This window comes from Bison bison, unplaced genomic scaffold (assembly GCF_000754665.1).
Source record: "Bison bison bison isolate TAMUID 2011002044 unplaced genomic scaffold, Bison_UMD1.0 scf7180017864484, whole genome shotgun sequence".
NCBI classification, from domain to species: domain Eukaryota; kingdom Metazoa; phylum Chordata; class Mammalia; order Artiodactyla; family Bovidae; genus Bison; species Bison bison.
The window spans coordinates 5,007,655-5,024,659 of NW_011495044.1; the positions used below are offsets into that span (position 1 = coordinate 5,007,655).

General features: G+C 51.4%; 2 protein-coding genes across 2 annotated transcripts in view; both read left to right on the plus strand.

Moving 5' to 3' along the window:
* Positions 1–6: 6 nt before the first annotated feature.
* Positions 7–11,908, plus strand: HPCAL4 (hippocalcin like 4). Its single transcript, XM_010862735.1, has 4 exons — positions 7–63; positions 5,935–6,104; positions 6,247–6,462; positions 7,771–11,908. The coding sequence occupies exons 2-4, from the start codon at positions 5,943–5,945 to the stop codon at positions 7,966–7,968; spliced, it is 576 nt and encodes a 191-aa protein (XP_010861037.1). The 5' UTR covers positions 7–63; positions 5,935–5,942; the 3' UTR covers positions 7,969–11,908.
* Positions 11,909–16,518: 4,610 nt separating this feature from the next.
* The window catches only part of NT5C1A (5'-nucleotidase, cytosolic IA), a 19,106-nt gene continuing 18,619 nt past the window's right edge, over positions 16,519–17,005 (plus strand). The window contains exon 1 of the mRNA XM_010862737.1: positions 16,519–16,584. The gene's annotated coding sequence lies outside the window, so the exon portion shown is untranslated. The remainder of the gene's footprint in view (positions 16,585–17,005) is intronic.

Here is a 17,005-nt window from a genome sequence, read left to right on the forward strand (position 1 = left end):
CGTCTCGGTCCCCGCGACCCGCGGAGGCTCAGAGTCATCCAGCGACCCGGCGAGCGGCCTCAGGTAACGCGGGTAGGGCCGGGCGGGGGCACGTATCCCCTCCCCCTCCACTCTCCATTCCCTCGTCTTCTGCTCCCTCGGATTCATCTCCCTGACCCCTGATTCCACCGTAGGCGGCGGCTTATGGGGGTCCCGCCCCTGGCCAGGGGACCACCCACTCGAGTCCTGGCCCCGCAGGTCCCAGGGAAGCAGGCAAAGAAGCCTCCTTAACCCCAAAGCAACAACTGCTCTGGTCCCCAACACACACACACACACACACACACACACACACACACACACACACACACACACACACACCCCTGGGGGTGTGGTGGCTGATGCTAGAGGAACCCAGCCCCCTCCCCCATGGGTAGTCAGCTCAGCCCCATGACCACCTCCCACCTCCGCAGACAGCCCCTAGCCACACCACCCAGCCCCAGGAGCAGCTCACTGCACTTCACACCACAGTGTCCCTGTCCCGAAAGACAGCCTCCACCTCCACAGAGAGCGCACTCCCACTTCACACAGCCCCTCAGACCGTCCCCAGCTCCACTTCTCAAGCTGACAGAGCTCACAGCATACCTGGGGGCCACCCAGTTCTCCTCCTCATGACTCTCTCTCAGCAGGCCCCCTCCCCATGGTCTCAGTGAGAGACAGAGGCCCATCTTCCGCCTCTTTCACCTGGCTTCAAGATAAACACTACCCCTCAGCAGACCACCCAGACCTGTCAGTCACTGCTGCCAAGGTCCCAGCCTCCTCCGTTCCCCTCACCCCTCATGGCCAAAGCACCAAGTTTTCTCATTCCACCTCTCAAATATCGTTCTAATTCATACCCTCTGGCCTTCTTGCACCCAGCCAGCCGCTCCCTCTCCCGTCTTCCTTCTGCTCAGTGGGGATCGTGCCAAAGCTCCATGGACTGTTTGGCTCTTTCCCTAAGGCAGCCTGAGTCTGGAGGGCAGAAGAACTTGCCTTTGCTGTTTGACCAAGTCAAACTTCCCTCTCTGATCCTTCATGAGATAGGAGACAGAGGGTGGGTGGGCAGGACAGAGAGTGGATCTGATGAGACGATCTTGGATAACCTTCCAACTCTGACACACTCTGATTCTATGGCTAATTATGAGAAAACAGGACCCTTTTTTTCTTTTCCTGAACCGTTAGGACATTTCAGAAAGGGGGTCTGAGGGGCTTTAGTCCTCACCAAAAGGACATTGCTTCTTACCCAGGCCTGGGTATGGGCCTCCCCCTTCCTACACACTCTCCAGGCTCAGGCTCCTCCTTAGCAATTAGGAGTCCCTTCTTGACCAAGAGCCCACATGACATGGGCAGCTCCAAGGTGGAGGTAGTCAACAAGCCCACCTTTGGTTTATCATCCCCTGCCACTCACTAATAAGAAGGAGAAGACCTAGCTATTGCCGCCATGGCTGCTGCTTGGAGAAGAGCAAAGGGAGGAGAGAGAAAAAATCTCCTGACCAGGGAGCTATTGTCACCATGGCAACAGTCTCAGCACCAGCTCCTCTGAAGCTTGGTGAGGGTGTGGGATTATTGCCTCCCTCAGTTCCTCCCACCCTCTCTGCCACCTTCCCATTTGGAGCCCACAACTCTGAGTTCTGCCCTCTGAAAGAAATCTCGGAGCCCAGAGGCACAGTGTCTTCACGCATGGGGAAGGGCCAGCTTCTTCAGAGCTGGAGGCAGCCCTCAAGAGGAGCCTGCCTACGTTCAGCCAGGCCACAGCTCCAACAGAACATGCCCCCACAGGTTCTGGCCTTCTTCCTGCTGATGGACTCCACTTGACCTTGAGTGAACTCTTCCTTTCCTCAGATCTAGGTTCTGTTGTCTCTAAGAGGGTGCAACGGCAGGAGAACACAGATAAACAGCCTGATGCTGTTCCAAGGAGAAAGAAGGGGGTTCTGCCCCTTGAGTATAATCCACAAAGGGACATTCATTGAACATCTCTGGGTTCCAGAGTAGGTCTCTGCAGGGCACTTCTGTCCTGCCACAGAGGGCAGAGTGGGAACCTGTGTGGGCAGCTACAAGAGGGAAAATGGGAATAAGGGAAGATGACTTTTCTCACTGTCCGAGCTGCTCCCAAGCAGACAGGGTTAATATTGGGAGAGGATAAGCTCTTTACCGTTGAGCAAAATGTCTGGAGAAATGTTTCTGGCCCAGACAAGAGAGTAATGCAAAACTCTTCCCCAAATCAGGCTCCATTCTGGAATTCTAGAACACCAGGTGAGAATCAGAGAGCTCTGGAGTCTACACGCCTGTCAGGATCAATTCTGTGGCCTCACAGGGTCTACTCATGCCCAGAATGCCAAGTCCAGGCTGCTGACTGTCCGCTCTCCAGTCTGGGAGAGGCTGATCATAAGGAAGTGGGCGTTAGTCAGCCCTGAAGGCTGATTGTAGCTGCATCAGCCCAGAAGAGAAGGAAGGATTATGAACAACAATTGAAGTAGGTTCTGACTGAAGTATGTAGTTGTGAGGGGAGTAGTGGGAGGTAAGGGTAGACAGTTGACTCGAGACATGAGATTTTAGAGGGTTCTGGAGTTTAAGGGGACCCATGGGTAGGGCAACCCTTAGCCTATATTGTACCTCTGGGCAAAACTAGAAAAGACATTCTGTTGAACAGAGGAATCACAAGGAAAGCCCTCCTTCTGAGGCAGCTGAGTCCATAGGATGGCTTGGCAAACAGTGCCTCAGCTGGGTTTCAGCCCCTTTGGCTGTGCCCCTGGCCCTGACTATGCAGTGGCAGGGGCGGGGAGGAGGGGCATGGGGAGAAGACGTGGTGTACATTCCAGGAGCACTTCAAAAGAAGGAACAATAGGCCTTAGTAGCAAGTGGGATCTAGGGAAAAGGAAGAGGGGAAACTAAATGTAACTATGATTGTATTCCCTCCCTGATCCCAGGGAGGGAAGAAATGTAATTATGATTGTATTCCCTCCCTGATCCCAGGGAGGGAAGGAAGGGTCATGGAGGGAGAAGGACCATCACAGGTTGAGGGTGAATCTGGCTGTAGGTGTGCTGAGTCAGAGGCCCTGGTGGTCCACCCCAAGGATGGATATTTCCTAGGTATCAGATAGTGTGACTTGGAGCCAGCAAAATGGTCCCATCTATGCCAAGAGGCAGAGCAGAGCCATAGTTTTCCTGGAAGGCAGGTAGGAGTCTGTAGTGGACAAGAGGTGATTCAGAGAGGGCAGTCCAGGCAGGTGGCATAGATTCAGCCTGGGTGTAACTCTGAGCCAGTTTTCTCCTCCCTCTGGCTTTCAGTTTTTCACTAACATAAGGGGATGATCTTAAAGGGGATGATCTTAAAAGCTTTGGCCTGCTGACCTAAGAGTGGTAGAAGGAATGAAGAGAGATGAAGCCTCCTTCTTAGTCCCTGGTGGGCCAGGAATCAAATGGGGACTGAGAACAGGTATGGCCAGGAGACAGAAAATGGTGGGAAGGCAGCACAGAGCGGGGGAGAGAAAAGGGGCAGAAGGTAAGAGCCACATAGACTCCATCACACACACAAACACACACACACATATGTGTGTGTGTGTGCGTTCTGGCAGATTTGCAGTCTTATACACTGACGTGCTCCCACCCACTCCTACTGCTTACACAGACACTTGGGTACGTCTCACAGGAGACAGAGGGAGAGGCTCTGCCTCCCCCACCAGACACCACTACCTCTGCATTCTCGAACTTTCTTGATGGTACCTGAGCCTTCAGTGTGCTTTGGAGGAGGGGGCAGCTGAGAATGGAGCCCGCCTCCTTCTGCTCATGTGTGTTTCAGTTGTGCTTTTGATTCCGGTCCCAGGACAGCTGGGTGGGACCCCCTGGTTCCAGGTTCCTGAAGATGGCATGCCTCCCTGTCCCTGGCTTTCCCTGGGAGCGTATAGGATTCATCATCCTCTGGGGGTGGGAGGCAGGCGAGGATGTTGCTGCCTCCACTGCTTCTTGATCTTCTTGATGGCCCTGTGGAGGGTCTGAGATCCAGAGGTATTCTATAACTCAGGAGTCCCCAACCTCTGGGATCTAACGCCTGATGGTCTGAGGTGGAGCTGATGTAATAATAATAGAAATGAAGTGCACAATAAATGCAATGCACTTGAATCATCCTGAAACCATCCCCTCACCCTGGTCTGTGGAAAAATTGTCTTCCATGGAAGAGGTCCTAGGTGCCAAAAAGGCTGGAGATCATTGCTTGAAGTCATGAAGCGAGAGAGGGCATGGAACTGACCAAACTCAGACCTGGCTGTCTAGGGTACTCCCAGCAGTAAGGATTAGAAGCCACACAGGCATGCACTGGGCTGTGGAAGTGGAATTCCTTCTGCAAGCCTGCGGGTGTCCTTTTCCAGAGTGTCTTCATGACAGGCTACCCTGCAGTTGGGGTCTGGCAGTCTTCCAAAGAGGCTCAGAGTGGGTCAAATTCACCTCCCAGGTCATGTCCTGGGGAAGTCAGGCTCTAGCAGGACGTTCCCCCCATGGAGGTCTGACAAGAATGTCAACTCAGCCTTCAGGGCCTGCCAGGGGCCTCACTCCAGCCAGGCTTCCTGGGGAGGGTTTGTACCTCCCTCTGCAGGAACTTCCTCAGGCACAAGATACTTGAGGGGCTCATGGTCCCACTGGGGCCTGATTCTTCACCCTCCCCAAACCTGCTTCTCAGAAATACCACCTCTATCCATTCAGCCCCGGTTCTGAGCATTGGCAGCAGTCCTCTGTCACTCTCAGCCCCACATCCATTCAGTCTCCAGGTCCTGCCAGTGCCTCTTCCTAGCATCTCTCAGTCCATCCACATCCCTCTACCACCCCACCCTATTGTCATCGCCTCCCACCTGAACTCTGCAGCAGAGCTACCCCTCCTCTCCCGACCCAGGTCATGTCGTACACTGTAGCCAGGGAAAAATCTGAAAAATGCATTCCTTCTCTCTGGGTTCCCAGCACCATACTGTAAACAATCTATAAGTATTTATGTAAACCACAGGAGCTTCTGTGCCCCACGCCAAACTCCCTGGTGTGGATTTAAGGTGCTTTACAATCAGCCTCTTTGATCCAATTATGAGTTAGTGAAGTCTGGCTCATGTTGACTTTATCCCCATCATCAGCACAGGGCCTGGCACATGGTCAGCCTCAATAAATGCTCAGGGAATGAATGAACTAATGAAAAGGAGAAGACAGTCAGGGTCATCAGGGCTACCAGCTAGGATTTCTGTTGTACAAAGGAAGGAGGGAGAGAAGCTTCTTGCTCAGGTGCCCTGGAAGGTCTTGAGGAAGGACTTGGGAGACAGCGCCAGGGGAATACATGAGGAACCTGCCAGGTAGGAGAGGAGCTTGTAGTGGTGGGTAGAAGCTGAGTGCAGAGAGCTCTGAAGAGCAAGGAGAGGATTACGACTATTCTATGGGTGTAGGGAGCTATGGAAGGTGTAAAGAGGAGAGGAGAGAATGAAGACTGTGATTTGCAAACCGGTCAGTGAGAAAGAGGAGAGCTGAGCCCTGGGAGGCTAGAGACCCTGGTTGCCAGGGGAGGAAAACTGCTGTGAGGATAGGGGAGGGGCCTGCTTGGAGAGGAGGCCCTGTAATCGGGATGTAATAAGGGGAAAGCCCCCACTTTGTGTGCGGGGAAAGAGGCGAGCAGAGGAGAGGCAGGAGCTTCTATGGAAAGGAGTGTGGTGGAATGACAGAACCTATCTGTAGGAGGCGGGGGTGTCCACCGTGTGAGTGAGAAGAAGACCCCTCCCCCCCTCCCCCCGGCTGTGGAAGGAGGGGGGGTGGTCCTGGCTGTGGGAATGTGGAGTTGGTTAGAGGAAGGGGCTGTTGTGGAGAAAGGGAACCCCGCCCTAGAGAGACTTGGCGGAAGGCTGCTGAGGTGACGGCCTTGCCCTGGACCAAACTGAGGGAGCCCCTCTCCGCCAGGCCCTGCCATGGGGAAGACCAACAGCAAGCTGGCCCCAGAGGTGCTGGAAGACCTGGTTCAAAACACCGAGTTCAGTGAGCAGGAGCTGAAGCAGTGGTACAAGGGCTTCCTGAAGGACTGCCCCAGCGGCATCCTCAACCTGGAGGAGTTCCAGCAGCTCTACATCAAGGTAAGTGGAGCCCAGCACTCCGGGGGCGGGCCGGACGGGCGGGGGCGGAGCCAGGCAGCCAGGGGGCGGGCCAGGCAGCCAGGGGGCGGGCCGCGAGCGCAGGGCTGTCGCTGGGCTCCAGCCCCTCGTGTCCTCGCCTCAGTTCTTCCCCTACGGCGACGCCTCCAAGTTCGCGCAGCACGCTTTCCGCACCTTCGACAAGAACGGCGATGGCACCATCGACTTCCGGGAGTTCATTTGCGCCCTTTCGGTCACCTCCCGCGGCAGCTTTGAGCAGAAACTCAACTGGGCCTTTGAAATGTACGACTTGGACGGTGACGGGCGCATCACGCGTCTCGAGATGCTGGAGATCATTGAGGTGGGTTGGGAAGACACGCTTCCTGTCTTCGCTGCGAGGGCCGTTCTCCAGCCACCCTCCGCTCAGGCCTCGGGAGCCCACCACTCCCTCCTCCCTCTTCCCTCCTCCCAGGATCCAGCGGCTAGCCTTGGTTGGGTGTTCAGAGTAGGATCGGTCTTGTGCTAAGTACTTTACCCAACAAGTCTAGGGGTAGGTACTGTTAGAAACCCCATTTTATCAGGTGATGGTTCTTGATCCCAAATCTAAGGAGTCTGACTCCAGAGTCCCAAGATCTTAACTCAGTGTTCTTTCAACAAATATATATTCTTTCAACAAGAGTCCAAGTTCTTAACTCATTCTTTCAACAGAGACTGCCACAAGCCAGTCTCTGTTCAAAGTTCTTGCTTTCACAGGGCATTCCTTCTACCAAGAAAATTTAACAAAACAAAGCCTATGCTATGTCAGGCAGTAAGTATTACAAACAAGATACGCAAAGCAAAATAAGGGGAGAGGGCAATGAAGTAAAAGTGATTTTGTGTAAGGTGAGATTTGAGGAGTAACCTGGATAAAGTGAGGGAGCTAACTGCATAGGTGTCAGGGGGAGGAGTGTTCTGTGCATGGGGAAGAATAAATGCAAAGACCCCACTAGACTGTGTTTCCAGTGTTCAAGGAGTGGCTGGGAGCCCAGGGTGGTGGGAGAGAAGTGAGCAAGGGGAGAGTGGTAGGAAGAGGTTAGATAGGTAGTCAGGAGGCCGTTTCTTAGCATCATCTGGGGTAGAGACTTGACTTTCTTCGAAGTGAGATGTGAAGCCCTTAAGGGCTCTCTCTATTCTCCATGTGGAGAACACACTGAGCAGGTGGGAGGGCAGCAAAAGTAGGGAGAGACCAGTTGCGGGGCTTCCAACAGCAGTCTGGTCACAGGGGGATGGAGGCGACAGCCATGGAGCAGTGGAAGTAGCAGGCGGTGGCTCGTTATTGGACCTACTCAGAATTAGGGCTGACAAGATTTGCTGTAAGATTAGACATGGGTGTGAGAAAAGGAGAGTCAAGAATGGTGTCGAGGCTTTTGGTCTGAACATCTAGAAGAATGAATTTGCTGTTCACTGAGACAGGGCCCTCTGGGGCAGAAGCAGGTTGGAGGTGAAGAGTTGGGTAGTAGACATGTTTGGTGTGAGATGCTGATTAAATAGCCAGTCTTAGTGGCTATACATCACCTTCCAGTATCCTCACACGGCCCCTTGTTCTCCATGCCACCCCTGGGTCCCTTCGTACATCTCCCATCTCCTGTCCCCGTTGTGAGTGTTCACATCCCCCTTCTTGCCCCACCAGGCTATTTACAAGATGGTGGGCACTGTGATCATGATGCGCATGAACCAGGATGGGCTCACGCCCCAGCAGCGTGTGGACAAGATCTTCAAGAAGATGGATCAAGATAAGGATGACCAGATTACACTGGAGGAGTTCAAGGAGGCGGCCAAGAGCGACCCGTCTATTGTGCTGCTGCTGCAGTGTGATATGCAGAAGTAGAGGCTGGTGAGGGGCAGGGCCTCTGGCCAGGAGGGGCGTGGCCACCTCCCAACCCAGTGACCTCTCTGGCTGCCCCTTCCTTAGGGGGAGGGGGACTCCAGCCTCACTCTCTGGCCCACCCACCCCTCTGCCCAAGCCCTTGCTCTCCTCAGTCAAGATCTTTAAGGGACCACCTCACCCTGGAATAGAGAAGATCCTCAGGTATTTAATGGCCTAGCCCCAGCCCCAGTCTTGGCCCAGAACCAACATCTGCTGGGCATAGGGGAACTGGTTTTTGCCCCAAGGTTCAGGGTAAAGGCAGGGGGGCTGGGTTCTGCTTTGAAATTCTGTTCTTCTGGGATTGTGCTTTATAGGATGTGGTCCTACAGACCCCAGTTAAAGGGCCAGATTGGGTCTGTCCTTCACTGAGGACCCAGAACCCTTAAGGGTGGTCTGTGCCCTGTCCCACAACTCTACCTGGCCCCTCCGGCCCCAGCCTTTGGAGTGTTCACTCAGTCCTTTCTTCAACTAATGTTTATTGAGCACCTATTCAAGGCCAGGCACCGCTAGGTGCTAAGGCTATGGTAGTTTACAAGACACATTCTGGCCCTCTGGCAGCTCATAGGGTAGTGGTCAGGGACTCAGACGGACATTGAACTCAGGTGAGGAGAGGGTACAGCTGGTTAGTTTGAGAGGAACAGTTAAATCTTTCTGCTCAGCTCCACACAGAGCTGCAGAAGGATGAAAGGGAAAGTATTTGGAAATCTAGGAACCACATCAGTGGGGATTTTAAGAAAAATTGAAATTGATGTAATACTTATTTTTTAATACCCTTTAAAAGAGCTAAACTCATTTTATTAGTTGAGGATGTTAAAACATACTTTATATTACTTGGTTTCTTGTAAAATGATTAAATGAATATAGAAAGTGCTAATTTTCAGGGGGTAAAAAAGAGCTGAGAGAAAAAGAGGAAAATATCACCCAACTTACCAGATGACACATTTTCTTATCAGGCTACATCCTGAACTGTCACTGTCAGCAGCTTCTGCTGCTTCCTTTTAAATGGTCTTTTTTTCAATTCAGTGAGCAACCCTCTACTGTGCACTTAATGCTGGTTAGGTGCTGACTTCAGTAACAGAGAACACAAGGCTTGCCAAGAGTGAGACAGAAGTAGTTCCCACATCTGGATTTGGTCTAGTTTAAGGATGGGCTTTGTTCTTTCACTGCTCCAGAAGCAGAAGGAGCTAGAAGAAGAGGACCAGCCGGCCACTGTTTAGGCTGCCAGGCTGCATTTATGGATTAAATGCCTAAAAGCGTGCCGGGCATGCTCCACTTGAAAGGCTTTTTCTAACTCCCAATCCTGAATCTGCCAGGTAATTTGTCATCTTCCAAGTACACTGGCTTTGCTTTTCAATGTCTGCTTTCCAATTTTGGATCAGTGAGCTCTACAGCTGCATGCTTTGACTGCCGGAAAATTAATCTTGCTTCTTCATCAAGTCTTTCACTTTGCTTTCTCCTGTACTTATAATCAGAAGTTAGCTTTGATGTGCAGTGACAGTGGATTTCCTCTTGAACTGCTGGTGAAAACAGTCTAGTTCACAGGTGCTGTCAACCCAGTGTGGGAGCAGGGAATGATTGCTGGGTTGGGGAGTACAAGAGTATATCTTCAGGAAAGGGATGCAGCATACCTCTTACTTCTGAGTCCTCCCTCTCTGCAAATGGAGACTCGGGGAAGCTGACTTTTTCCCTCAAACTCTCCTAGACCTTCCTTCTTGCTGCCCTTGGAGATGGCAAGTCCACTGAGTTGTCACCCTCTTTTCATCCTTCTGCCTATGACCAGCCACATGGTCAGGCTGGGGAATTCACATCCTTGGGCAGTAACCAGCAAGTTTTTATCCAGTAATGCCTCAAGGGATGTTCCATTACTCTCAGGAGCTGGCTGTTAAGTCTGTTTTATGCTGCCAGTCAGCACCAGAGATACATAGGACTCTACAGCCCAGCTCAGCTTTGACTTCCAGTGGGAGACTTTTTACAAAGTGGGGTTCCTATCCCCCAAATGTTGACTCTAACCTAATTCACAATCACACAGAACTTCATGCTTTAGATCTTGCCATTGACCCCATCTCATTCTATCCTCACAGCCTAGGGAAATAGGATTCTTCATTCCATGTCTCCACGCTAGGAAACTGAGGCACAGAGTGGAGTTCCTAGCGCATGAGCACAGCCAGGAGGTGGCACAGTGCCCAGACTTGAGCCCGGGGCTCTATGAGGATCTCTTGCCTGCTCGTTCCTCTGACTCTGAGTGGTACAGAGGTTGACCGTAAAGAAAGCTAAGTTGGTTTTGATCCTTTACAAGCTTCCTTCTAAGAAGTATCTGAGGCTCTGGTCTTCCAAAAAGAAATAGGAGCTTGATTGAAGCCCCCACATTTTCAAACATCTTATTTTCTATTTCTGGGCAGCTCTGCTAACAGGTCAGTGCTGTCTTAGGAGGCATCTGACTCAACCTTGGAAGCATCTTGCGGTGTCTTTACTATTTTCCTCCCTAAGGGAACTTTTTTTTCCCTCTCTCTTTCTTTCTTTCTAACTGGTGGGAAAATCCTACTCATGAAAGCATGATCACTCCAAGCTTCTGGACACATACCATGGGTGATACTTGCTGTTCAGATTGAAGGTTCTCAGCCATCCCAGCAGGGTGAACACATAATGTCAGGCTGGGAACTGAGACCCCCATCTTGCTCATGGGAGGAGCCACAGGCAGGCCAGGCTTTGCTCCCACATGCTCCTGGATGTCCTGGGGACTGTGTGCTTGGGAATTCCTGTGGTAGAGCACCAGCCCTGCCTTGAGAAGAGAGGCAGTCCTCCTATCCCTGCCCCAGCAAAGAAGGGCTTGCCACAGAGTTAGCAGAGTATGAAGTATGACTTGCATAGACACGAAAATATATGGACAGTTAAAATGTTGATATAGCCAAACTCTCCTTTGAAGTTCTGTATCTTTTTGCAGCAGGTCTGTGAATTGCAAGGTCCCCAATCTGCCTTCTAACTGTATTTTGCCCTCATTCATCCTTTTGGGCTAACTGATGAGCCCTTTGTTTCTTCTCTCTGAAAATCATCACTGGGACTTCATGGCGATCCAGTGCTTACGATTCCACGCTCTGACTGCCAAGGATCCGAGTTCAATCCCTGGTTGGGGAACTAAAATCCCACAAACCAAGTGACTCAGCCAAAAAAAAAAATATATATATATATATATATCATTGTGAAGGGGAACTTCAGATGTCCACTCTAGTCTTTTGAGTTGTAGTCAAGATTATATGACTTACCTTTAAATCAAAAGTTAAGAAAAAGGAAGCCCATAAGCAAAGGCACTGAAGTGTTTCCTGACAATAGCACAGTCCCTCGAGGAAGAAATTCATCCTACAGCAGAGCAAGAGAGGAGAGGGGAGAAAAAGGAAAGAGAGAAGAGGCTGGGCAGGGGAGTAAGCTGACCCTGTAAATACTTTTACACAAAAATTTACTAAAACAACAAGTATTTCCTGAAGATCCACCCTGGGTGAGGCTTTGTGCTGACTTTGGAGATCACTGTGGGGGCAAGAATACATTGCTTACATATTTTATTCATCAGTTTTGAAAAAATGTCATTCGAAGCTGCAATTGAAAAGTCTAAGAAAAATGTGGAATTTTCTTTCCAAAACTTTCAGGGTTTTCTTTTACTTTTTCCAGAGGGTGGAACAGGACTGGGCCTCCCAGGGCATCTGGCCCTGCTTGCTTTGGTGGAGGCCTGGAGAAGTAGGGGGCACTGGGTGGCAGAAGGGGGGCCTCCCAACCCATTCTCCAGCGTGGCCCCCTCTCTCCTGATGTGCTGCTCCTGGTTGTGCCTGCAGTGACTGTCCTCACTGTTCAACCCTGTGCTGTGTCGTGTATTTTTTTTTTTCACTGACATTGAATAAAAAGTGTGACCGTGCTGGGGGCCTCTTCTCTTCCTCCATTGGAGACAGGGCTGGGGTGAGGAGAAAAAGGGGAGAAGAGACCTGAGGGAGCTCACACAATGGGGGAACCTCGGCATCCTCCTTGGGGCAGAGGTCCTTGTTCCAAGTTACAAGGGACAGAGACCCACTCAAGCTAGTTCACAGCAAGGGGTGAGCAGATTACAAGGGACCCTAAAGTTGGAAGTTCAAGAATGACTGGGCCTCAAGAGAACAGGCACTGTCAGTGGGACCTCTGCCCTCTCATCTCTGGGCCTTGAGGGTTCTCATCCCTTTGGCAATGTTCGCGTCTATACTCTTTTCTTTAGTTTCTCTTAAGACCCCTTTGGTTTCCCTGCACAAAGTGGCTGCTTCTTCAGCTCTGTATCCAGACTCACCAGTGACTAACAGCTCCCTTCCGTGTCTCTTAATTCAGTTTTCAAGCAAGGGAATCTGATTGGTTCAGCTTAGCTTTTCCTGGGAGCCCTTGGTCCATTCATCGGCGCCAGACCAGATGCTGATTTGGGGGGCCTGGGGGCAGGAGTACTGTCCCCAAAAGGGAGCTAGTGGCGGCAGACCTTGGACTCAGTTTCTCCCTCTGTCCAATGGAAGACGTGGTCAGAGCCCACATGAGTTAGTGGGCAGAGGGCAGCGGGGACAAAGGCCGAGAGTCGGGATTACAATTAGTCCACCTGGTGCTCTTTGCACATGTTAGGAAAAGGTGCCCCTTTGAATGTAGCAATCCCATAAGCAAGCAGCTAGGCCAGTAGATGGCACATTTGAGCTAATGAGAACGATCTACCCCTTTCTGAACAGTCAGCCTGTCATGCCCCAGTTCACAGCTTGGCAAGGGGCACACAGCCTGGATCTCAGCCCCTGCTTGCCCCCCTGGTCAGGGGTGTTGTGCAGACACTGTTCCACCATCTACAGGAGCCCAGAGCCCTGAGACCCGCTTACGCTGACCCAAAGGTGGTGGGGTGGGGATGGGAGTTGGTGGCAAAGTGTTTTTCTCAGAACATGCCCCCCTCAATAGCCAGAGAAGCACTGTTCCCTGCAGGGAGTGGGGGCCAGTGAGGGGGGAGCGGTCAGCTGCAGGTGTCTGCTTCCTCCTGAAACGCTCAATTACTTTCACAAGGGTTTTCTCAAGGACGCTTGGAGGGGGCCAGCTCCCTTGACAGGAAGCAATTAGGACAGAGGAGGGAGGCTGACCTGGCCTCAGGGCAACAGAACCTAAGGAGGTGACTCAGAGGCCTGAGAACTGGGGGGGCTGCTGTTTCCAGCTGAAGCCACACTGGAGGGAGGGAGAGCCTTGTTCCTGCCTAGTTTGAGGGCGCAGGTCAGTCCACCTCCTGCTTTCACATTTGCCTTCTGCGCCATCTGGCCCTGAGGATCCAGAATGTTCCTCCTAAAGCGTGGATGTTACCACGTCAGCTCTCCAAGCCCTGCTTCTTCCTCCAGTATAATAAGCTTCTTCAAAGTCCCTCTCCACCCCGTCACCTGCTGACCTCAGAAGCCAGCTCTGCCCCCTACCATCCCTCCTGCACATGGATCACTGTAAATTGCCCTCCATTTCCCTAAGGGATCTCTTAGGCTTCTGTGCTTCTGCGCAAGCCACTGCCCCTCCCTTGGCCAGCCATGCCCCCATCTCAGTGATCTCCTCTGTGAAGCCCTCCCAGATCTCAAGCAACTGGCCCCTCGCGTCCACACAGTCCATCATAGTCACCAAACAGCTTCCCATGCGATTCCCTGCCAGCTGAGCTGAATGCACACTTACGTCTCTGTTTTAAAAATTTTTTTAAAGGAAATGAAGGCTCAGAGAATGAATGGTAAGGCCAGGACTTGAACTCAGATATCTTAACCTCAAGGCCACTATTTATCATGCATTCTCATCCGTGGGGAGTGAATCCAAATCTGAATGTGAAAACAGAGGTAACAGACCTCAAGTTCTGTGCTTCAGAGGAGGGAGAGTCTTCCCTGGCAGGCCAAGGGGTAGAGGAGGGGTAGGGGAGGAGGACAGGTGAAGGATGAAGCTCCTGTTCATCAAGAGAGCAGGAGGTGGTGTCCACCCCTGGTCTTGCTAAAGACCAGCCCACAGGGGAGCAGTTCAGGTAGAATCCTGAGTCCTCCCTAGATGGGCTTTTCCTGTGCTTTCACCTGCCACAGGGAAAGATGGATTCTCAGCTCATATTGTCCCAAATTAATAACCCTGGAGAAGACAGAGGCAAATCTCCCAGTACCTGTATATAAGAGTATAGGAGAGTGAGTGATGCAGCTGAGGTCATGTGCCCATCCTGGCTCAATCACTGTGTCCAGGGAAATAGGCTTCTCCCATTGGGCAGATCTATGTCACATGCCTATTCCTGTGATCAGGGAGGCAGGGCCTGTTACTAGAAGAAGAGAGTGGGAAAGGATGCTAGTCAGCAAATCCAATAGCCACCAACTTCTGAGGAGCATTTGTAGAAGTGATGTGGAGAATCTCATGGAAATTTAGAGGTGGGCACTATAGCCAGGCTTCAAGCTAGGACTTGGGAAGCTGTCAGGACCAGAAGTAGCTCCCTCTCAGGGCAGCATGGTTTCTCTTTCGTGGAGTCTCTGCTGCCTTCTGCACATTGCTTCCATCTTTATATCCTGGTGGGCTCAATCTGCTCACAGAGTTTTTGCCTCCTCTTCGCTTTATGTTGCACATAACTACAGCTTGCTAAGGCCCATCTAGGTCTCTTAGAAGCCAACTATATTTTGTAGTATTCTTAGCTTCTTTTCCTATGGTTGACTAGCCAGCCTCTGTTTCCCAGTTCCCAGTTCCTGAGGAAGAGAAATCTGATTGGCCCAGATCTTTCCTTCCAACTCAGGCTACATGGTCAAAGGTCACTAGACAGCAAGGGGATGGTTCACCTTTGCATCAGGTACTCACTGCCAGCCAAATAACGACTATACATTCTCCTCCTCCATGAGGCACCGGAGAATAATGGACCCCTTCCTAGAATTGCATTATTTATTATTATGTAGCAAGACACCTCAAAACTTAATGCTGGAAACAACAAAAATGTATCATTTTTCATGATTCTGTGTGTTGGCTGGGCTCACCTGGGAGATTTTGTTGCTTCACATGCTGTTGGCTGGGGTCACTCATCCCACAGCACCCCACTAAGAGATGGGCTGCGACTGGAACTGTTAAGATGGTCTCATTCATATGTCTGCAGCTGACAGCTGCCTGAAAAATCATTGGCTTCTGATCCTCCAGGGCCCTTTGCAGATTTCTTTACACTATAACTGGCTCCCAAGAGGGCATAAAAAAGATCTGCAAGACCTCTTAAAGCTTAAGCTTGGAAACCGCACATCACTTCTACAGCACTCTATCAGTCAAAGCAAGACACTGGGTCGACTCAGATTCAGTGCCACCTCTGGAAGGGAGGAATATTCAAGTCACACCGCCAAGGGGCAAGCAGGATGGGAGTTTGGGGCCATTTATGGAAACAATCTACCACGAGTGGAGAAAGACAACTCTAAACATACTTCCCTCAATCTTAAAATGTCTTGTTATGATTACAGTAAGTCCCCTACATACAAACCTTCAAGTTACGAACACAGATGTGAACGTACAATCACCTGGCCAATCGTGTCAGTTCATGTGTCTGGTGTATATTGTCAATGGGTGCCTCCTGTACAAGTGGTTGTGCTTTTGTGTATTTTATAGCACTGTATAGAGCACAATAGTACAGTATCTATTTCAAGCCCAGAATGGCCAGAAGCAAGCATAAAAACAGTGGTGATGTAGCTGGTACTGCTGTACTTTTCAAAGTACTCTACTGTAAGATTAAAAATATTTCTTTCATTTTTTGTGTTTGTTTTATATGTATTATTTATGTGAAATATATTATAAACATAGTACAATGCTATATAGCCGACTGTGTTAGTTGGGTACCTAGGCTAACTTTGTTGGACTTACAAACAGATTGAACTTACAAATGTATTCTTGGAACGGAATTCGTTTGTATGCAGGGGACTTACTGTATTTCTCCCTTCCTCCCATGCAGTTTGGTTGGTTCCTCCCAGGTCACGATGGAGAGTGGGCAGACCCCTGCATTCTGTACCCCATCCCAGTCATACTTCCTCCAAGCTCAGCCGGTATTTTTCTCCTGCTGCCCCCATCCACCTTTGCACTCTTTTAGACACACACAGAGATGTCCCTTGTTCGCTTCCTAACCCGTGCCTTGGAATGAGTGGCATCAGTGTCTACACCTCGGGCTCTGCATCAAGGAGGACAATGCTCTAGAACTCCAGGAAGGTGGTCCAAGACTCTTGGTTTCCTAGGCTTTTCTATCCTCCTTGCATCTCACCACTTTAAGGCCAGTAACTAACCAAGCTCAGCAGGTGGGACCTGGGAGGGTGCGCCCCCTGCTGGCCATCGATGTCTGGTCTGGGTTCCTAGCCCCGCCAAGGGGAGCCTGGTGTTGCCACCGACTTCAAGGGTCCCTCCGCCTTGTTGGGGAGGAGCTGACGGGCTGGGCCCTCCAATGTGGCTCCCGCTAGAAGCAGGTTCCTGCTCTAGCAGGAACTGTCCATCCTGCTGGATGGAGCTGTCAATCCACCACCTCCTCTCCCTCCACGACGTTGACTAGGATCCCAGGAGACATCGCTCAGGGTTCCAAGGTCCCGGCATCAGAGAGGAAATACGGTGGGGGCGGGGGAGGGGAGGGGAGAATAGCTTTTTAATTTTTTTGGGGGGGGTGGCTAGAATTTCATTTTCTCCTTTGTGGATCACCACCCTGGGTTTAAAAAAAAATAGTAGTCAGGCTTCCCTTTCTTTCGGTGCCGTTGACTGCCTGCGAAGAACAGGATCCCCGCAATCCCGAAACCTCAGCAGCCCGAAGGCCTGGTTTCAGGCTCAGTCCTGCGAGCCGAAGGGTCTAAACCCTCAGTAGGGGTGGGGCGGTCGGGGAAGGAGAGCTCAGTGTCCCGAAATATAACTCCACCAGCAACAGCAGCTACACACCGCCTGCCGACTGGTCGGGTTGAGCACCCAGCGCACTGCCCCCCCTCCTGCCGGCCCGCACGCGCACTCTCCCGCGGCTGCCCGCCCCCTTCTCACGCCCTGG

Coding starts and splice junctions, on each gene's coding strand:
- HPCAL4 (XM_010862735.1), top strand. CDS start 5,943: ATGGGGAAGACCAACAGCAAGCTGGCCCCAGAGGTGCTGGAAGACCTG. Junction 6,105..6,246: donor TCCAGCAGCTCTACATCAAG/GTAAGTGGAGCC, acceptor TCCTCGCCTCAG/TTCTTCCCCTACGGCGACGC. Junction 6,463..7,770: donor AGATGCTGGAGATCATTGAG/GTGGGTTGGGAA, acceptor TTGCCCCACCAG/GCTATTTACAAGATGGTGGG.